General features: G+C 58.7%; 1 protein-coding gene across 1 annotated transcript in view; it reads right to left on the bottom strand.

Annotated features, from left to right (window-relative positions):
- MAD1L1 (mitotic arrest deficient 1 like 1) overlaps nt 1-22661 on the bottom strand; it is a 288983-nt gene that overhangs the window by 59108 nt on the left and 207214 nt on the right. The window contains exon 14 of the mRNA XM_029945762.1: nt 5836-6043. Coding sequence (XP_029801622.1) covers nt 5836-6043 — 208 coding nt within the window. The remainder of the gene's footprint in view (nt 1-5835; nt 6044-22661) is intronic.

Genomic DNA, 22661 nt, shown 5'->3' with positions numbered 1-22661 from the left:
AATCACAGAAGACAGCTGAAAAGAAATCTGAACAATTTTGAACTGAACAAAAATAAGCTACAACATACTAAAATCTGTGGATTCAGCTAAAGCAGTGCTTGGATGGAAATTGTTAGCACTATATGTTTATATTAGAAAACAAAAAAGATCACAAGTGAGCAATTTAACGTTCTCTTAAGAAACCAAAGTGCAAGAGCAAGAGAAAGCCAGAGCAAGCTGATGAAAGGAAATCACAAGGAAATAAGCAAAGAAAGAAAAAAAATTTTTTAAAAATCAATAAAATCGAAAACAGAATATCAATACTGAAAAATCAATGAAAGCAAAAGCTAGGTCCTATAAAGACCGATCAAATGAATAAATCTCCATCAAAGTTGACAAAGAAACAAACAAAAAAAAAAGCAAAGACACAAATTGCCAAAATCAGGAAAGAAAGAAGGGTAATTGCTATAGACTCAGCAGAGATAATAAAATTAATGAGAAATAGTACACACAATTCCTGCTATAAATTCCATGATTTAGATGTAAAGGACCAATTCCTGCCAAACCCCACAAACTGCCACAATTCACCCAAGAAGAAACAGATAAACTGATATCCCTGTGGTCTTCGACCATGTGGGGCATGTGGACTGGGAGGGTTATCGGCACGAGCTTGTATTCCTCTCAGCTCTGGAGGCCAAGGAGTCTGAAGGTACCAGCATGTCTGGGGTCTAGTGAGGGTCCAATCGTTGGCTCAGATGGAGAGAGGGAGTGCCCGGGTCCCATTCGTGGGGGCTCTACCCTCACGATCTTGTCACCTCTCAAGGCCACCTCCTAGCACCATTACCATGGGGAGGAGGGTGACCACATAAATTTTGGGTGCTGAGGGCCCGGGGCACAAACGCTCAGTCCGCTGCCCCTGTAACTACTCCATGACCCAAATCTACAGGTCCAGGTGGTGTCCAGCAGGTATCTACAAATCTCCTCTAAGAAACAGAAGAGGAAGGAACATTTCCCAACTTGTTGCATCATTATGCTGATAACCAAATCAGACAAGGGCAAGAGAACTCCAGACTCACAAGACCAAAGACACAAAAACTATTGACAAAGTATTAGCAAGTTGAATCCAGCAACATAAAGAAGGGAAAATATACCACAACCAAGAGGAATTTATTCCAGGAATACAAGGCTGGTTCAATACTGAAACATTTCACAAGTAATCCTCCGCACGGATAGTCTGAGGAAGAAAGAGCACGTGATCTTACCCAGTGACAGAGATGCAGACTTCAACATCCAGCAAGATCCACACCCTCAGCAAACTGAAGAGGAGAGGGGACCTCCTCAGCCCGACAAAGGGCATCCCCATTGTGCCTGCAGCTCACAGTACCACTAGTGGAGAGGGACTGAATGCCCAGGAGATGAGGAGCAGTCAGGGTTCCGGGAACAGACAGAACACGCCAGAAGATGAGGACCAATGCCAGCGCGCCCTTGCTCACCGCCACTCCGCCCCACACTGGAGCGCTGGCCGGGGACTAAGGCTAGAAAATGAAATGCAGGCACTGGGTTTTACAGGAAAACATAAAGCAGTCACTATCCACAAATGTCATGACTGCAAAGACAAAAAGAACAAAAACAGAAGAATGAAACCTTCCTCAAACTGATGCGTATATTCTTTGAGGCCACAGGCCCCAAGACCAAGCATGTTTCCATACGCAGAGCAAGACAGGCTAGAAGCGATAAAGACACATGCACGCACGCTTAAGATCACTGCAAGAATTGAAAACAACAGCAAGGAAATGCCTACCAATGCACCCCATGGGGCTGTGCGTGGGTGTTCGGGAACTGCCGATGATGGAGACCCCGCAAGCCGGCCGGGGCAGACTCACGGTGTCCTGGCCTGGAAGACTCACCACTTAAAGGTACGGACCCTATGAAAGGAGACCTACAGACTTAACGGAGTTTGTGTGGAAGTCCTGCTGGGAATGACTAGGACTGTCTGGCTACAGCCACCGGTCAGAGCAGGGGTGGGGGCGGCAGCGAAGGGACAGACGCGTGGGTCAGAGGAACACAAGGAGGCCCATGCAACTCAGCCAGTGGGGATGTGATGAAGGAGCAAAGGTACTTAATTCAACGGAAGGTAACGTGCTTTTCGGCAGCCTGACGCGGGAACAATGGGACGTTCACAGCTGACATGAACTCCCCTCACCAACACCTCAACCTTAACCTCACACTGTACACAAAACTTAAGTCTAAAGAGATCATGGATTTACCCGTAAAACCAAAACTCCCTAGGTAGGAAACAGAAGAAAACAGCGTCTTGACCTTGGGTGAGGCAGGGTTCCTGGAAGGAGCCCCTGCAAAAGAATTCATCGTCCAAGTAAGTGTATCCAAATGAAAAATTTTTCATCATCCAAGTGTATCCAAATGAAAAATTTTTCTCTGAGAAAGACTGCTAGAAAACGAAACTCCCCAAACTCAACACAAAGAAAACCACCCAGTAAAAAAGGGGAAAACTGGACCGGAGACTGCACCCCAGGGGATGCAGGGATGGCCAAGGGCAGGAACAGGTGTTCACCTGCAGACGGCGGAGAATTGCCAGTCACAACGTGGCACGCCCCACCACACGCACCAGGACAGCCCCACCAGCAGTAGCGCCCGTGGGGCCACACGACCATCCGCAGACACGGGGTCAGGGCCTAGATTTTACAAAGCCAACTACACCCTTACCAGGGGCCCGGTCCTTTACCGCCTGGGAGCGTGCCCCAGGACACAGGCTAGCGCTCCCACAGGACCTGCATGGTCCTTTCCGTGTCCTGCTGTTTGGTAACAGTGTATCTGGGTGTGTCTGATGCCCACCCCCCCCCGCCCCCGCTCTGTAAGTTCGGGGCCGACATCAGCTGTTTTGAAACCTCTGTGGTGATGTTCATTTCTGTCCCAAGAGTGCGCCACTCGGGGACCAGCCAGCCACTTCAGTGATGCCAGGCCAGCCTGGGGGTGGGGAGGTGGAGGCTGTTCTGTAAGGCCGGTGGGTCAGGAAAGCCCTAGACAGGGACCTCCTGCAGCTCCCAGTGCTCATCTGGGGTGGGGGCCAGAGGTGGCCAGAGAGACCCTCTGCTGCTCCGTGGGTCGTCTGGGCACGCTGGTCTCTCCCCACCTGGATGGCACATTCCTCACCCCTGGGACACAGGTGCAACACTCGCTGTGGCTGGCTCAGGACTGGCTCAGGTGACCCCTGCCAGGAACACCAGCCGTTCTCTCCTCCCACCCAGCCTGCAAAGCTCAGCGGAAGCCCCTGCCCTGGCCCGAGGAGGCTGCCTGGCCACCTTGGCGAGCCTTCTCCCAGGCCCTGATTCCCTGCTCTGTCCTGAGGGCGGGGACAAAACCCCTGATGCCTAGGGGTCCGGCAGGTGTCCAGTGTTGCGAGCTAATGGAGCATGTGCCTCTGCCCTGAGGGTCTCCAGTCTCCTCCACACTGGCACCACACCCTCGAGCACAACAAGGCAACCGAAGCCGGGCGTGGCTGCCTTGTCCCAGGGCGCAGGGGCAGCAGTGACTCAGCCCATATCCCATGGGTCCAGTGTTGGGATTTCTGCCACTCCACCACGCCTGGTACCTAGAGAGTAAATCTTGGCCCACGACCCGGAGCCCTCCGGCTCACGCCAGCTGAGCCAGCGCTGGCTGGAGCAGAAAGGGGGCAGCCTCGCAAGCCGGCAGACAGGATGGACGGTGAGGGAAGAAGAAAACCTGCTCTTTGCACCCCGGCCCTGTGGTGCGAGTACCTGAGTCGCCTCTCTGGGCAGAGTGGGTAGGCTCTGGGAAGGAGCCATGGCACCCCAGCACCAAGGGGGAGGAGCCATGGCACCCCGCCACCAAGGGGGATGGAGCCCTGGAGCCCCAGCACCAAGGGGAGGGGAGCCACGGCACCCTGTCACCAAGGGGGTTGGCACCACAATGCTCTGCCATCAAGGGGGGAGGAGCCCCAGCGCCCCAGCACCAAGGGACACCTTGGGATCAGCTGCACACAGCCAGGCAGCGACAAACTTGATCACCTTCACTGTGTTGCTGACAAGATTAGATTACTTAATATTAATGAATTACCTAATTAAGCTGCAATTAATAATCTCCCTGGCCCAGGCTGGGTACAGCAGGGGTCGTGTGAGGAGCCTAGAGGGGAGTGGGGGTGCTGAGGACTCACGTGTCTGTGTTCCTGCCAATCCAGGGGGCCGGGCCCTGCTCTGGGTCGCTGAGGAGGTCCTTGGCCAAAGATGCAGAAGAACTCCACACCAGCTTTCCCTGCTCGGCAGGTGGCTGGCCCCGCTAGCCCAATGGGTTCATCTCCCGTGACTTAGCCAAGCGGCTCTCCCACCACTGGTCCAGGCACCACACCTGCCCTCCCCTGCCATGGCACCCCTGCCTCCGACAAGCGCCCTTCCTCCTCCTCCTCCTCCTCTCTGCCAGTTACCCTCCCTGCCCAGGGCCAATGGCCACCACATGTGGCCTCGGGGGCTCCAGGGGCACCACTCAGACTGGCTCTCGGCTCTACCACGACTGACCCTTCAACCGCCCCCATGCCAGCTTCCCACATTCCAACAGTCTGCCGTGCCATCCTCTCTCTGAGGTTTATGTCCTCCTTGAAACGAAGAAACCAAACCCCAAGACGTCCTCTCGTGTAATTCTAGGAAGGGCGGGAGTCACGGAAAGAGGCAGAGTAGACGCACTGGCTGGCCTCCCCTCCACAGCGCTGGGTCCAATGCCCTCCCTCTGCCACCGCCGTGCTGCCCTGCCCGGCCTGGGCCCTGGCTCCCGGGTCACCTCCCAGAGGGGCTGGTTTATGGCCTTCTAGACTCGGCCTCTACTGCCGGCTGCTGAGGCCACGAGCATCTGTCTCAGAGCCGTGGCCCGTGTGTGAGCGCCTGTCCCAGTGCAAAGCTCAGAGCTCACGCATCAGGAGTGCGACTTGCCGCACTGGGTGGATGACCTGTTATGTCACATGAACTCTGTCATGAGGTGAAGGGCCATCTGGAAGTGCTCTAAGTCTGGGTCTTTGGGTCTTGATTTGTGAAGGACACAGACAGCTCGAAGCAGGACGAACTTTCTCAGCAGAGAAAGACAAGGAAGACGAGGTGGTGGCCTGCGCCCTGCCCCTACCATGGAGCGGGGGGAGATGACCCGAGTGAAAAGGAGGGGCGGGGGTGTCACCCAGGAAGAGCAGCTCACGAACACGGGTGGGAGATGTCTAGGCGACAGCCGCCTGGCCCCACAGCGCAGATGGCCTGGTGACCTTGCCAGAGCTGTGCTGGGAAGGGCCAGGCAGGCCCCCCCCAGTCCGGTGTCCCCACAGGGCCCCATGGTGTGCAGTGACCGTGGCAGGCTGGGCCTCTGAAGGCTCCCTGCCTTTGCTAGTGGCCCTTTCCCGTGCCCTTGCAGGGCGGCTCTGGCGTGGGAACAGGAGGATCACTTCCCTGCACGGGGGGTGACGGGTCGTGGGCTCAGGGGCTGCTGCCCTGATGTGCGGAGCTGACCAGCAAGGCCGCGTCACAACAGGCAGCCCCCCCATGTTGCTCCCCCTCCCCGCTGCCGCCGCTGGCCTCTGCACAGAGGACTCTGGGTCCTGGGTCCTGTGAAAGGTACTCAGACCCATGAACGACGGTCCCTGTTTCCGAGGACAAGCGCATTTACTCATGATTAATGGGACACGTATAACCCGGGAAATGGCATTCATCTGCGTGAGGGGAGGCTGCAGAGTAGAGCTCTGTGTTTCCCCACCACTCCCCAAGTCACCTCCCCGGGGCTCATCCCAGACCCTCCCGTGGCCCGGCCAGCAGGACGGACAACGCACGGATGGGGGGCGGTGCCTACCTGCCACCTCCTTGGACGAGGGCAGCCCCACTGCAGCCTCCAGGTTGGCGGGGACGGGGCCGCCCCGCTCCAGGGTACGCACGAGCTCCCGCAGCCGCTCGCACTCCTCCTGCAGCCGGGCCTGGTCCTCGCGCAGCTGCTGCTTCGCCGCGCTGGCCGGGTTCATGGTCATGTGCAGCACCTTGGTTTTGCTCTGGTCGTAGCTGCCCTGCAGGACCACAGGACAAGTTAGCATGGCCCGTGGCCCTGAATGAGGCAGGAACCACTGTGCCCCTCCCCAGGCCTCGTGCAACTAAAGCGGTGGTGAGTTATAACTGGGGAAAACCAGGAAAACCTGCAGGTGCTTGGGCCTCCAAGCCCCCTTCCAGCTTCTTACACGACAGTCATAAAGGCAAACTGGGAAGGAACATCTCAAAATGCTACACTTTCACAATGCTCTACCAACAAATGTCCCAAAGACTGGGGACTCTTGCTCCCACATGCCCTGCTGGCTCAAGGTCTGTGGATTTAAAAATGAACACAAAACTCAGACATAAACTGGGGCGTCTGGGTGGCTCAGTTAAACATCCGACTTCAGTTCAGGTCATGATCTCATGGTTTGTGAGTTGGAGCCGCACATTGAGCTCTGTGCTGACAGCTCGGAGCCTGGAGCTGCTTTGGATTCTGTGTCTCCCCCTCGGCTCACACTTTGTGCCTCTCTTTCAATAATAAGTTCATGTTAAAAAAATAAACTTAGGGATAAACTGTGAGGAGAGCTCAGAGTCCCCACTTGGCTGGGCCCCGTCCCTGTTAGCAATACCCCAAGGGCCCCAGCCATCACTGACTAACGAGTGTGGGCGCTGACATCACTCACTGGGAGACACACCCGTCTACAAACGTTTCCAAATGCAACCACCTGAGTCTGTTAAACTAAGCGCACGTCCCCGACCTCCACAACCTTACATGACACGGCCCAACAGGGCCCCCACCCAGTTTGGGTCTGGCACCCGTGTGCAGCTGGCAAGAAGCAGCCTCTCGGGCTCCGGGGTGCTGAGGCTGGCCCCTCCCTCGCTCACGAGCCCTAAGGGGGTTGTCCTCCCATGTTCTGGAGTCCGCCTTGGGCTCTGGCCTTGAGATGCTTCTAAAGTCATGCACACACCGACGTTCAGCGTGTGATGTAACCTCAGGGGCTCCGGTGAATGCAGGCACGGGGCCGCCGGGACAGCATGAGATTCCTGGCCCGGGTGCCCGCGCACCACCTGTCCACCGCTCTCGCCGCCCGGCTCTTCCAGAACAGTGTCAGCTGGAGCCTTTCCAAACACGCTTCCTCACTTCACGACACTTGGCGACACACGCTGCAGGCTCCACCACAGCTTCTGGTGGCCTGCTAGCACATTTCCATGCCACCTGAGTAACATCCCCTTGTACGGACGCGCCAGTTCACGGTTCCACTCACTTCCGAGGGATGCCTCGGAAGCTTCTAGTTTCGACAGTGACAGGTATGTTGGTACAGTTGGTCACATGCAGGTTTGGTGTGGACACAGGACTTCAAACAACTGCACCCAGCTCCTCTGCTGCTTCATGCACCAGTCTCCACTGGGGCCCCAGTGCCCCTGGCCACCCCATGGGAGAACCCTCGCTTGGCAGGTAGGTCCATCTGGAAGGTTCTCTCGGCTGCTCCTACCTGCCCACCAGCTGCTGCCACCCCAGGGAGCAGACGCAGGCTCCATCCCATCAGTGCAGAACCCCCCTGCCTGATCCCAGAAACAAGTGCAAGTGTGGCCCTGGGACCTGAGTGAGGCCAACCATTTTCCTGAAGCTTAACCTTCAGGAACAGGGAAAGAAAATTCCTCTTTCCCAAGGCTGCAGCTGGGACCTTGAAGTCCTCACCATCTTCCATGCATCCAGTCTCTCCCCTCCTGGCCTGGGAGAGGCCCGCCTGCCACCGAGAAACAAGATCACGTATGCAGAGACGGAGAGCAAATGAGGCCCGCTGCCAGTACACAATGACCTGCCCAGGGCCCAAACGAGCCACATAGCCTGCAGTCACCAAACACGGCTGTGAGACACCTTGGCAGACGCCGCAACATGTTACAGTCCTCAGCAATGGTGACTGAGCTGCCGATGCACAGAAAGGGACAGGAAGAAAGGGTGTGTGGGGTCAAATGGGACAACTCGATTTTTAAAATGGGCAAAAAAAATGAACAGACACTTGACAAAAAGGCATGTCTGACAGGACAGCAATGTATGAAACGGAGCTCAAATCAATTGTCAGAGCAAAGCCAATGAAAAAAGTGCCGAGATGCCCATGCTTTTCCCCAAATGCGCGACACAGAACTGACGGGAAGAGCCAGCGGCAAGGGCACAGAGAGGTCAGAGCTCGTCCTGGTGAGGATGGAACCCGACGCAGTGCCCTGGGACAGCCATGCGGTAGGGTGGCTCCTCCAGAGCAGCACGAGTCTGACGGCCAGCAACTCGGGGCCTCGTGCAAACGCCCAGCGGGAGTCAGGCACCGCCAGGTCCTGGGCCTGAGGTCCATGCCCACTGGATGCAGTGTGCGGTCCCTAAGGGGAAGTGGGAATGGGCACCTACAGGCACCAACAGCCAGGTTGAGCATCACCACCGATGCCGACAGAATGAGTGAGACGTAGCAGAGACATGGCCCGAGAAGGCAGGCCAGCGTGCCCTGGGGCGGGGGAGGTCAGGAGCTGTGGTTGGGGCAGCGGGGACCCTGAGGCATTTGTGAAGTTCTGTTTCCATCTCTGGGTGCCGGGCAGCATGTGGTACGCTAATGAACACTCACTTCCAGTGTCCTGCCAGGCGGCTGCGATGAAAAGGTACACGTGGACACAAGGACCGTCTAGACGCTCCCGGGAACGGATTGCTCGACTCCACCAGGGTCCGGCCTTGCTCAGGAAGCAGGCCAGATGCACACACAGCTGCACACTCACACTGTGCCCACAGATATACACCTGTGCACACAGACACACATCCACACGCACACATGCATATACATCGACATACATGCACACATGTGCAGACACACCTATACATTCATGTGTATGCACTCACGCACATATGCTCACACAACACATGTGCATACATTCACATGCACACACCTGCGTGCAATACACAAATACACATGTGCATACACACACACTCGCACACACTCCTAGCACACGCACACACGTGTACACTGACAAGGGTATGTGCTCTCATACAAACAGATGTACACAAATACACACATCCACATGCACATACAGGTGGGCACATGATGCAAAGACACACGTGTACGCAGGTCAGAGAACCCCAAGGGCAAGGGGGGATTGAGGCAGGGTCTCTGCCACCCATGGGGACCCTGAGCCGGCCTGGGGGGCTCACCTCTTCCCCTTCACGGCCAGGATCTGCTGAGAGCAGAGGGATACCTGTGGGGTCACAGCAAGGGTCACGCCTCTCTGGTCTCCCTGACAAGCACAGGGGCCCCGGCAGGGCACAGGAGCGAGAAGGCTGTCCCGAAATCCTCCGCATCTGCCAGGGCAGAGAACTCGTGTCACGTGGAGGAAGGGCTGTATCCTTCCTGGGGCAGGTGCTCTGGGAGGCCCCGGGAGGCCACTGGCTCTGTGCTTGGGGACCTTGGGCCAGCTGAACACTCCATGGCCCATCTTCCTTTCCGCTGAGCACACAGTGATTTCTCCTCTCTCTCCGACAGTCCCATCTCCCTGTGCCTTTGTCAGTCCTGCCCACACATTTCTCCTTGCTCTTTCAGGGACAGCAGGAGGGTGGGGGGATGGCATCCTTTATTCTGAACATCTCACTCTCCAGGGAAGGATGCTGGCCGTGGACACATTCATTAAGTGCGGCAGGGCCCGCGCAGGAGTCCCGCCAAGTCATTGAAGGACAATGTGGCTCCCGCGGGTGTGGGGCGAGAACAGCCCAGAAGCCCCAGAATGCGCCCCGACAGGAGAGGCAGGAGGGAACAGGGGGAAGGAAGAGCAGGGCCCTCCCTGGGCTTCCTGGGGTCGAGGGCACAAGAGAGGGTGGTCAGAGAGCCCCCTCTGAAAGAAGACAGCAGAGACACCAGCTTTGGCCAGAGATGACGCATCAGCAGCCGTGGCCCCCTTGGCCCCTGTCCCTGGCGTCCCCTCAGAGAGAGGGTTGGGGGCGGCACAGCACAATGGGGCCTGGGCTCAGCTGTCAGGTGAGCCCGCGGGGAAGGTGCTGAGCAGGGAGGACTCGGGACTCCTTATGGGTTTCTGAGACCCTTGGAAAAACCTCAGAGAATAAAGACACTTCCAGTAGCTGTGGCTAAACATAGAGTCTCCAGGTGGGAAGGCAGTGTGACTTCCTCCAGTTTTGACACTCTGGGAAAGAAGCGTAAGTATCAAATCCCTCAGCCCCGTGCAGCCTGGCAGAGGCCCTGTGGCAGTGGACAGACTGGTGGCTTGCTTTCTGGGCCTTTGCGGGGGGTGGGGGGGTCGGGGGGGAGGGTCACCCATCATTCATGTGGGAGGCAAGTAGGGAGGGAGGGATGGGCCAGGGGGTGGGCGCGGCTGGCCTCCTGGTCACCCTCCTCTGCCCACCAGCCTGCTCGGTGTCTGCACTGGGCACCCAGGAGTGAGTCCTGCAAAACCACAGACATAGTGCCTGTCACTCACATGTCCCCAAATGCCATTCTTCCTTTGGGTTTCCTGCAACTCTTCAAAAATGTAAGGATGAGGATAGGCCTGGGGCTTGGGCTACCCCTGCTGAGCTGGAGGGTCAAGTCCCTCCTTCCCTTGGCCACCAAGCAGACGCTCTGCTGGGCCCAGGAGAGGCTGAGTCTGCTACTGCCCCGGTGACCTAGGCCTGGGGCAGGCCGCTGTCCTGGAGGCCCTGAACCCACATGGGCAAGAAGGACCACACGGCTCCTGGCCGGGACAGGGGTGCTCCCCTCGATGGGAAGGGGACCGGGCAGCAGACGTGTCCAGGAGCTTCAGGATCCTGCAGGGCCTCACTGGGCGACAGCAGACAGAGCAGGCAAAGTGGGGGACATTCTTACAGGTGTGGTACATTGGGACACACGACCCTTTGGCTACAGGGTGAGCAGGCCAGGCACTGGGAGGCCTCGACCCCCAGAGTTCACAACGAGGAAGGCTCTGTGACCTGGTGCCCATGCTGCCTCGGCCACAGCATCAGTCACCTCCCCAGTGTGGAGATAGGCCACGAAAGCTCTCGCTCCTCGTGGCCCTGGCCACAGGAAGCAGGGTCACCACACACCCAGATGGCGCAGTGGCCACAGGGTCCTGGCTGGGATGATCTCTGACCCGGCCCTCCCCAGGCCATCATGACAGGCTGATGGAAGAGGCCAGCGCAGGAGGCCCCCGCTGTGTGGGGACACAGATACCCTGGGCCTGGCCTCACCTCGTGTGGGAGCGCCTATGTCACAGAGAGAGCATCTGTGTCCAGTGCCATGGTGAGTTCTGCTGCTGGCCACACCGCACCCCACAGCCCTCAGCTCCCTCACCTGGGAAGTGTGGAAAACCCAGCCCTTGGGGATGCCGGGGATGCATGGGTGACACGAGTTCAAACCCCTCCTAGACTGTAAAGCTCTGTGCTGACTGAGCCATTCCTTGAGCTTGCGGGAAGTGGCTGGGGCGCTGGGGACACTGGGTAAAGAAGAGCGAAGTTTCTAGGGCATCTCAGTGGGTACAAGACCCATCAGTGGAGGTGGAGGCCACAGCTAGACTCCGTGAGCACGGGATTAGCCTCTGTCCCTTCCCTGTGTCTTGTGTGGAACTGTAAGGCCCTGGGGGACAGGGAGTGGGGCTGCGGTCCATGCCCCTGGCCTCGCCCCTGCACTGAGAGGGCTGGTGAGCACAGCCATCAGCTGTCCACGCCACGTCTGGCCCTGGGTCCCGGGAAGCGAGCGCCCAACCATGCCAGCCCTGCAGAATCAGGCCGTGAGGACGTCACACGCCCTGGGAGTGTGGCCTCTTTCCTTTTCACGGTCATGGCCTTCCAGCAGCACTAGGAGTACGCCCTGCTCCCACCTGAGGACTAGCATCCGACTCGGTGCCTTGTTTCTGGGACCAACCCCAGGACGCGGTGGAAACACGTCCATGCACATGGAGCCTGCTCCCTCCCCACAGTGGGAGACGCAAGCCTGAGCCTCCATCCCAGACAAATGGCGGCCACAGGAAGGCTCGCGATTGGTCTCAGCGCCCACAGCCCCCAAGTCCTCCCTGTGCAGTCAGCCTCGGCCTCCCGGTCAGTGTAGTGCGTCCGAGGTCTGGGCGTGTGCGCGTCTGTTTGTCCTCTCCTGACGCACCAGAGGCAGCACACGCTCCTGGCAGGGCTACCTGGAAGCTGGGGACAGCGCTTAGGGGAGGCCAGCACAGTCACCTGGACACCAGCAAGAGCAAGGTGGCTGCTGGTTTAGGCTGCTAAGTTTTGGGGTGTTGGCAACAAAGCAATAGGGAAATGCCGCCCCTAAGGAGAAGGCTAGAGAAGAAAGGAGCTGGGCACCAAGGGTGCCCCGGGCCCCACCTGGTGGGCGGCAGGCTCCCTGGGAGGTCCCGGGGCTGGGCCTTTCGGGTTCTGCAGGCATCTGTTAAAATAAGGCCATAGGTCACTCTCTGACCTGGGTCACCACGGTGACAGGACAGTGCACTGACCTCCACCCCCTCCTGATTATGGAGGGAAAGTGAGGGACTCATAGCCGGCAGCCCCAGGACCTCCACAGCCGCAGGGCTGAGGGGCCATAGCACAGCACCAGGCACAAGGTGCCCAGGTCACGGTGCAGGCCCTGTTCCACCCTGCCGGTAATCAGAGGAAACAGGCAGAGAGCAGGTCAGGGGACAGAGCCTAGGGCCAGAAGCCTGCCAGCCGGGAGGGGGCAGAAAGCAACTAGTTAGGTTTTGTGGCCTCTGTTACCACTGTGGCATGGGGGGCAACCACGGATGTACGTGAACAGACGGCCCTGCTATGTCTCAAAAAGATTGTATCTGCAAAGCGAGCAGCCGGCCGGTCTGGCCTGTGGGTGCCAGCTTGCTGACCTTGGGTGGAGAGCATGTGAGCAGGAAGCCGGGAGGAGAACAAAGGCTGTCCCACGGGGACGTGCAGTGGGACATGCGGCAGGCAGCACCGAGGCCAGTCCCAAGGCTGGCGTCCAGGGCACCCGGAGGCCAGGGGCGGACGGGCAGCTCTATCCCCTTCCTATCCCCAGCACCCCAAGAACAGTGGGGAGCAAACATCGCCAGCAGGGATTCAGGACGCAAATAGGTGCCCATGGACTGGAGGACATGGCAATCCCAGCTGCCTCTAGAATTCACAGGGAATGGCAAAAGGCTTCCGGATGGAAGACTCTGGCCATCCTGGACGGGAGGACAGAGAAGGAGGACCCCCAGCTCTACCACAAGGCGGGTGGTGCTGGCATCAGGCCAGACAGCGAGCTCACCGAACCAGAACTGAGAGCCTAAAGAGACCCTTGTGTCCACAGCAGACTGACTTCCTATGAAGGCATGGAGACCACTCAGCGGGAAGAACAGGCCTTTAACACAGGTGCCAGGCGCACTGCACATCCACGTGCAAAGGCATGCCCCCTAACTCACACCACAGGAAAACTTAGTCAAAATCAAAGATGTAAGTGTAAGAGGTTGAGCCACAGGACTCAGAAGAAAACGAGAGCCTCAGCCTTCATGACACTGCCTTTGGCCATGGGTTCTTGGATAGGACGCTGAAAACAAAGAACAAAAGAAAAACCGTACAAATTAGACATCATAAAAATGAAAACCTCTGTGCTTCAAAGGACACCAATGAACACAACGGGAAGAAGCACGTGTAAGTCACACATCTAGCATGTGACTCACACCCAGAATAATGACGAAGCCTCACAGGTCGGCAGCAGGAAGACCCAGGTCACCGATTTAAAAATGGGCAGCGGTATTGCTACAGCACCTCCACGGAAGAGACACAAAAACTGGTAAGCACACGAGAAAACGCTCAGTGCCGATGTCGTTAATCAGGGAAAAGGAAACCAAGTCACAACAAGGTGACAAGTGTGGACGAGGACTTGGGAGCCCCCATGACTGCCAGGGCAGATGTGAAGCGGCACAGCCGCTGTGGGGGACAGCTGCTCGAGCGGTGAGACAGAGTGACTGCACAGCCCAGCAAGTGTACCTGTCTCGTCTTCCCCAGAGAAGTAAGTCCACACGCACCCACATTCACAGCGGCATTACGCGTAACAGATGGCAGGAGAGCCACTGGTGAAGGGGGACCGCGATGGATCCACTGGGTGCCTGGGTGGGATGCCACTCAGCCGTAAAAAGGAGCGGGGCACTGATGCCTGCTACCACACATGAGATCCTCAGACATGGGACGCTCAGTGACAGAAGCTCATTACAGAGGACCACAGATCACGTGACTCCGTCCACACGAAAGGCCCAGAACAGGAGTGCCCGCATGGATGGAAAGCAGAGAGGGGGCTGTGAGGGGGAGGAGGCAGAGGGGCAGCAGGACGTGTGTCTGAAACGAGGAAAGGGCATACTATCTGCAAGCACAAAACCCACTGAATTGCTCTCCATTTCAAACATGTGATGTGTGTGGCATATAAATCGCCATAAAGCTATTTTAAAAAAAAGGAGGAAAGAAGTAGGGCTGAGAGCTGGCGCCCAGAAGGGGGAGAGGGCCAGGCTCGGTGAGGGAATGTGTGCTGGGGGCAGCACAGTCCCAAGCCCCGCTGGGAGGTCCTTGACTCCCATGCCAGTGGGGGCCTGTCCGGCTGCCAGGCCGAACATCTCTGAGCCTCTGGGACACCCTGGTACCACCACGCATCCACGGCTGGTCAGGATTCATGGCCATAGGCCCCTCAAGTGATGCTTCCTGACCTCATCTGCCCAGGCTTTCTGGCCCCATGTTCACAGACCATCTTCCCGTGGACACTGCCCTGACCCCTGGGCCTCAGGGCTCCTGCAGGGGCCCCACACTGCCAGACCCCGTCCCCAGGGCAGGAGCCAGGCTGCTCCGCTCAGGCCGGTTTCATATGGGTCTTTGACACTGTGGGGTTTGGGGTGCAGGGCATGTGCAGACCTGCTAGGTGGGGGCACAGGCCAGCATCAGGACAGACGGCGAGCTGCTGCTAGGCGGGGCCTGCTGGCCAGGCGGGGCAGTGGTCACAGCGAGGCCTGGTGGGCAGGGAAGAAGCTGGGGGGTGGGATGCACAAGCTGAGTCCCAGAGATGAGCTGTCAATACCCTGAGGGCCTGGGTTTGCCACCTGGCACGTCCCTCACTGGGCTCGAAAGGACAAGGGCTCCCACCTGGAGGTGGCAAAGGGGAGGGGAGCTGGCTGCTGTGGTTGGGGCCCCTTGGGCGTCTGTCGAGGCCTGGGATCAGGGAGCATGCAGACTGGGTGGCCAGATGCTGCCTTCCCAGGGGCTGGAGGCAGCTGACCCCAATAGCAGGCACCCACAGGCCCAGATGACACGGAATCCAACCCTGTCCTTCTCCCCCGACATACCCCACAGGGCTGTCCCTGGGCCGGGGGCTGGCGGGAGAGGGGGGCTCACCCCTGTCGGGACCACGTGGCTGGGTGGTGCGCTTGCAGGCTCTGCCTGTGACACTGGCCCTGCTCAGTGGGAGGAGCCCGTCCCTTCACTTCTGAGAGGGTGGCACAGTGTGGCCAATGGCACGAAGGCGCGAGAGTGGACGGAGATGGGACGTGCGACTGCCCAGACGGCGGGTTCCTCACATGCTTCCAGCAGGCCAGTGCCTTGCCCAGAGCAGGCACCGGCCCTCCTAGGCGGCGGTCACTTCTGGTGACCTGCAACTCACCCCCAACCCCCTGCCTGGAGAATGTGAGGGCAGGGCCCTAAGGGGGCGTGTGGGGTGGGAGTGGTGTGGCCGTGGGGGCGGGATGGTCATGGCCACGGCCACAAGGTACAGACAGGGCACCGCTGCGGAAATGTGCTGCTAGATGGTGACTCTGCAGGACACCGGGGGAAGGTGGCTGTGATCTCCCACCAGAGATGGGTCTGATTCTCGGCAGGGCAGCTGCATGCTGGCCAGAACCTCCCAAGGAATGTTCCGGGCTTCTTCTGACAAGACAGCACGACCACTGCCTGCACAGGCTGACCACCCACAGGGAGCGGCCGTTTCTGCCAAAGAATGACCCAGTGGAAACAGAAGATGGGGCTGGGCATGGGGCAGCTGGGGCTATAGGGGTGTGTGTGTGTGTCATGAGTGAACCCCACTTGCCCCCCCAGAGCCCAGAGGCTCCCGCCTCGGCCTCACTGCACAGAATCCCTTCTTTGGCCCCAACTCCCTGCCAGCTCGCAATATTGACCACTTCCCTTCATGTCCAGGCCCACTACGCCAGCGTCCTGAGTCCTGTGCGGAGCATCTGTGGCCCGGCCGCCCCTGACCCACGCAGGCCCTTTCCCACCTGTGGCGGAGCAGGGGCGGGGCGGCCATCCCCAAGTACCTGCCTGCCGGGGTTCATAGCCTCACGGAGGCCAGTGCTCACAGCCTTGTGGAGGCTGAGCCTGGGAGCCCAGTTGGCCTGGCCTGTGGCTGCATGTGCTGCAGGCGGCGGTCCTTTGGCCCAGGCCGGGAGGAGGGGAGGGAAGGAGGGAGCCCGCCACCAGGGCCTGACGCGCATACTGAGAGGCCCTGCGGGAAGAGGCAGAGATGCAGGGAGAATGAAACGGCACAGTTAAGTAAGTGCTGGGCTTCATGCATATTTATAAATCACCCAGCCTCAGAGCTAAATCAGTATCTCTCGTAGCCCAGGGAAGCACAGCTTCGGGGGGGCAGAGCTGAAGCCCACTGGGGTTAAGGGTCAGGGTCGGGGGTGGGCTAGGAGACGGGGAGCACAGCCCTCTCCAGGCCCTGCTATGGTGCCCTTGTCCCCTGACCCCGGCCCTGCGTCTTCCGCACAGGCCCAAGGCTGGGGCCCTCACTGCTCAGGAGCTCCGTGAGGTCCCTCAGGGGCTGACCTAACATTCTTACTGCCCGACAGGCGAGGATGGGGGCAAGCTGGCTTCTTGCTCGGTATGCACTGGGCCCTAAAGCCTTGGGTGGGCACACAGCAGACCCGGTCCCCCAGAGTGGGGCCCCCTGGACTGTGCTCACAGCAGCTATACAAGGCAGGGAATGCTGGAGGGGGTCATGCAGAGCAGCATGGGCCAGACCCCCCCCAGCCCCCAAATCTAGCATCAGGAGCAGCTGGCCCATCTCCTGGCTCAGAGACTGAGAAACTGAGGCTCAGAGAGGACTGGAGGCCAGCACAGCTGCTCAGGACTGGTCACTGGGAGGGGTAAAGAGGTGAGAGGCCCAGGGGTGGAGGTCCCAGAGATAGGATCCTGGGAACCCTTCCTCAAGTCACAGGCATTTTACTGAGGGGGAATAGGTGTGCCGCAAGCCTCTGTCTGTCCTTGGACCGATAGGGCTAAGGAAAAGACAGGGGGCCACGAGGGTCTACCCCCACCTCCTCCTGTTCCCTGCCCCTAAGACAGAAGCTTTACTGAAAAGCTGGGCACTTGGCATTCCCCGTGGCCAAGGCACCCTCGGGAAACAAACAGGAATACGGAGCACGGACACCAGGCTGGGCGCCTGCATGCCACCGCCAAGGCCCAGGAGTGGAACAGGGACACTGGGGTTGTTTACGACAGCAATGGGGACCGCATCACTGGCCACAGGGCCTGAGGAAAGACACTGCCAGGTGGGGCCATGGGGGCCACGCACAGAGTCCCCTCACCCCCGACTACAGAGGCCTGGCCTGGATCCCCTGGTTCCAGGAGCAGTCCCAGGAGGTGGCCCAGAGTATGGTCCTAAGGGCTGGCGTCCTGTTGCCCAAAGTATACACTTTCCTATACTAGTGCCAGGACTAGACCAAGTCACGTTCTCTCTGAGCCTCAGTTTACTGGTCTACCAAATGGGGCTGTTACCTACTGTTCATTTTCCCAAGGCCTTGGTGGGGAGGGGACCATCTGTGGACCTGTGAATAGTCTTAAATCTGAAGCAGCCCTGCGGAGTACACAAGCACAGCCGGACGGGACCACTGAGTGAGAACAGAGCCAGCCCTCCAGGCATTGTGCAAGGCTGCCGCACACAGCCCAGACCGCCCCCCTCCACACAGGCCTCTGGGCCATCAGAACGCCACGTGTCTGAGGACGCAAGCCTTTGCAAAGCCATCAGTGGCAGGCGGCAGGAAAGCACTCCTGCATACCTGATCCCGCTAAGCGAGGAGGCCGAGTCAGGACAGTGCCCCCACCCCCACATGACATGCTCACTCCTCCAGGAGCCATCAGCACCAGCCTCTCCATTTTCCCTCCAAACAGGCTCAGACGCCAGGAGAAGGTCAGAGTTGGACGTCACATGCAGGAATCCCTCCATGCTCAGGATACCCACCTCGTGCTACACGCCCTGCCAACTACTGCAGCACACCTACTGGGCGTCCTCACTTTCCAGGGGGACCTGGGCCTCAGCTCAGGGCCGGGGAACTACCATGACCACCCTGGTGGTCCCGCTCTGTTGCCATCCACACCACAGTCGCTCACGTGGCCGTGAACACAGAAAACTTGAATCTCTACCCAAGTGCACCCACCGTCTCCTGACAGCCTTGGCGGGTCCAGGTCTGCGGGTGCTGGGTGACTCACCCATGCATCTAAAGGCCTGGTGAGGAGCATGTGGAGGTGAAGAGGGGTCAGCACACAGTCTGAGGTGACTGCAGACCAAGCTGGCACCCCCGGGCAGGCCCCGTGCCCTGAGGCCTATCCTGACAGGGACTCCAGGGACCCTTGGGGTGCCGTGAGGCCCCCCATGCTCGCGAGGGGCCAGGCCTGCCGTCCAGGGGTCGGAGGCCCTGAGGAGAGGCCAGCTGGCACCAGCTCATGGGATGGGAAGGGGCTTGCTATTCAAGACACGTTACTCCCAGAGAAGATCAAGAGAAATCAGTGCGTGTGGAATGTCTCCATATAGAGCACATGAGTAGCCAGTGTCTCCAGTCCCCGGTGTTAATGAGCATGAGCCGCCAGGCGCCGGTGGGGAAGGGAGGCTCAGGCTCTTACCTGAAGTGCCTTGTTTTACACGTACGTCCGAGAGCACGGACCCGGGGCACGCACCTGCACGCTTACTCCAGTATGAAGGGGCACCCGCGACTGCCATGGGGAAGGTCATACGCCTCCTGAGCGGAACCGGGGTCTGCACGTGTGCACGCAGGGCGATGACACCGGAGACCCCCGCCCCAGAGGTGAGTGACACGAGAAACATGCGAGACGAACACACGGCCATAAAATGTCCCGGTGGGGTGCCAAGAGAACCCCACAAACATTCCCATGCAGAAGACTGACTGTCCTATGATAGGTATCTGGTCCCTGAAGGGTCACCCTCATCTTTCGCAAAATCTAACAAATTCTAAATTAGTGGGGGGATATGTTCATTCCAAAGAGCACGCACACATAAATAAAAGGCGCCGGGAAGATCCTGCCGGACGAGTCACGGGGACAGGGGACGGGGGTGCATCAGCACTGGGAGCGGCCCACACCCAGCCACACATGGGCACCGCGAACCCAGGGCGCAGCACCTCACACCATTGAGGACAGGCTTTGTGGGAAGCGGTCCCAGGAACCCAAGAGGGTCCCCTTCTGGGAACAGGCTGATGTCAGGCTTCATCCCTTGTGAAAATACCAGAGCAAACCTGAATGCCACATCGGCCATGGATTGACACGTGAATAACAAAACCACCACAGAGGACCTGCTTCACCACCAAGCCAAAACACAATAGGAGATAAACACACCTCTATAAAAATTTAAATAACAAAAACTTGTTGATAAAAAATGCCTCAAATGAAGTAAAAAATCCTGATCAATTGGGAAAACCTACCCACAACTCAAAAACACAACTCCTTACAACATGACAGCCCCAAGAAATCAACAAGCACCCACAGCCCACGGGAAAGCCGGGCACAGACGACCGCACACAAACACGGTCAAAGACACTCACTCTCACATACGACAAAGGGACTGAAGACTGAAAGTACACGGAACTACCCCCCTCCTCCGGCTGGGCCAGATCTGCTGTGACGGCGCACCCTTGGCTAGGCTGTGGGGGACTGGTGCTCTCCTAGGTTACTGCCATCCCACAGTGCGGGCAGTGCTCATGGAGAGACCGTCCTGAGGAACCCATCTGGCAGAATCTAACCAAACAAGTGCAGGTGCCCTTTGATCCCGTTATCTGCCTTCTCGAAATGTGTTCTATGCACACTTGCATACATGGAAATGCGACACACGGGATGTGCGCCAGAGCCACGCAGCTCGCCGCCGAGCGAGAGTGAGGACAGAGCTCCAGGCACAGAGCGTGGAAAAAACAAGGCACAGGATGGTTAGAAAACAGGCCATCTTTGGAAGTAAGCAGGGGGTGGGCACTGAGAATACGTGAGGGAAAAGAACCCTGAATGCTTCGTGTACCTAATCCTCCCAGCCTCTGCAGGACTCAGGGGCCAAGCAGCTGCACCCGCCCCTGTGTGCCCCGAGAGCGTGCGCCCCGAGAGCGTGGCCCGAGAGGCAGGCCCGAGGCTGGTGTGTGCAGCTGACTCAGGCAGGGTCACTGCCCTCAGAGCTCACAGTCCAGAGGGCTGACCTGCAGACGGGTCCTGGATGTGGCGTGAAGGTGCTGCCTAAGCTGGAGCCGAAGGACAGGCAGGGCTGGTGGGCAGGGCTGGGGTGCCCAGGTTGTGGGAGCTGGGGGCGTGGGCCACGACCAGGGCCTTGAGCGAGAAGCAGCTGGATTGCGGTGGGGCCCTGTGGTCCTCATATGGCCGCCCCCAGCTTTCAGGGCAGGAACAGGGGCCATGGGGACAGTAGAGGCTAGGGTCTCTACTGAGGGGAAGGGGGTGCAGCTCATGGCAGCAGGCGGGGGTCCTGGGACTTGAGGGACATGACTGAGTGACCTCCCCACCCTGCAGCCAGTGACTGGCTTCTGTGACCCCGAGTATCTCTATCCCCTTGTTGTGTGCAGCCCAGGAGGAGCCCCAGGGGTGTCAGAGGCAGGGCAGGGGCGGCTCCCGCGCAGGAGAGATCAGCACTGCCTGCTGAGGGCCAGCTGTGGCCACTGAGGGCCACTTTCAGCCTAGTACCCCTGCGCCCCAGTCAGCTGGCTGACATAGAGGAAGCCCACCCTCTGCGACATCAGCTCCTTCCTCACCCCCACAACAATCTCTGCCCATGCACCCCAATACATGGCCTGTGGGGTTCGGCCCCTCCAGGAAGCAATGCCCGGAGAGCATTTTAGAAGTGTAGGCAGTAGGCCAGGGAGGGGAAGGCATGCCCAAGGGCGTAGTCAGCAGCCAGAGGGTACAAAGGGGAACAGTCAGAGGCAGGAGGGTTCTGAGAAGCAGAGGTCAGGCCTGGGCTGGGATCATGGCTCCCTGGCAAGTGAGAGCTGGTAGGAGCAGGTGGGGTAGGGGAGGTCCACCCATGGGGGCGCCCAGGCGGGGCAGGAGGAACCTGCAGGTGGGGACAGGTGGGAGCAGCTAGGAACAGGTAGGAGAAGGTGGAAGGAGGAGGTTGGGGGAGGACTGTCCCAGGGGCCCAGGCCAGGCAGAAGGAACCTGCAGGTGGGAATTGGTGGGGACAAGTGGGAGCAGGTGGGAGGAGGAAGGAGCAGGTAGGAGTAGGTGGGAGGAGGTAGGAACAGGGGGAACAGGTGAGAGAAAGTGGGAGTAGATGGGAGCAGGTGGCAGGACATGGGAACAGGTGGGAGCAGGTGGGAACAGGTAAGAGCAGGTGGGAGTAAATGGGAGAAGGTGAGAGCAGATGGGAGCAGGTGGGAACAGGTAAGAGCAGGTGGGAGCAGCTAGAAACAGGTGGGAACAGGTGGGAGCAGATGGGAGTAGGTAGGAACAGGTGGGAGTAGATGGGAGCAGGTGGGAACAGAAGAGAGCAAGTGGGAACAGGTGAAAGCAGGTGGGAGCAGGTAGGAACAGGTGGGAACAGGTGGGAGTAGATGGGAGCAGGTGGGAGCAGGTGGGAGCAGGTGGCATGGGGGTGGTCCAGGCATGGGGGCCCAGGCCAGGCAGGAGGAACCACAGGTGAGAAGGAACCAGTGGGCACCTGGGGAGGGCATCACAGCATCGATAGGGAGAGGGCAGCGTGATGTGAAGAGTGAAGGCCCCTCCCCGCCCGCCGTATTCAGGCAGAGGAAAGGAAGTGGAGGCCGGGAGGGTCTGGTTAGACAGTGCTGCCTGCCTGGTGACGCAGGGACAGGAGCAGGGACGTCTCCACAGGCATCGTGAGCTTTCCACATACAGGCAACCCAGCAATTTTCTACCCACTCCATTTCCAAAAAAGATACTTATTTCAAATGTCACTGGGCCGTAGTCTGGTCCCTTTCCTGCGTTGCACTGCTGGCTGGATCTAGGCAGCCCCACCCTGCCAAGGGGGAGCAGGCGTGAGGGGTGGGCTTGGAGGAGAGCGAGACCTCCACCCATGACTGACCATCACCTGCCTGAATGGGCATGATAATCAGACTACACCGAGAGACAGAGGGACGTAGGCTCAAACCCCAGAGATAAATTCTGCCTGATTACACGCATGCTGAGGCATTTACAGGGACGGGTACAGATGTTTGCAATTTGCTTTAAAACGCATCAGGAAAAGTTAAGAAGATTGATGGATGGCATAGGGGTGGTATCACAAGGCGCCACAGTAAAGTGCTTGTGCCAGTGGGTAAGTGGTCCGCACTGTGGGATCCACTTGTTTGAGCTCAGAATGTTCACAAGACGCCGGGCACAGCCAGCCCACCTGGCTGCAGTAGTGCTTGCGGAGCTGCATCTGGCTCATTGCCGTTAGCCCCCAAATGCAGCCCATCAGA

This window comes from Suricata suricatta, chromosome 8, assembly GCF_006229205.1.
Source record: "Suricata suricatta isolate VVHF042 chromosome 8, meerkat_22Aug2017_6uvM2_HiC, whole genome shotgun sequence".
Lineage (NCBI taxonomy): Eukaryota > Metazoa > Chordata > Mammalia > Carnivora > Herpestidae > Suricata > Suricata suricatta.
The sequence above is the reverse complement of the archived record's forward strand: the minus strand, read 5'-3'. Positions and strand labels throughout refer to the sequence as shown.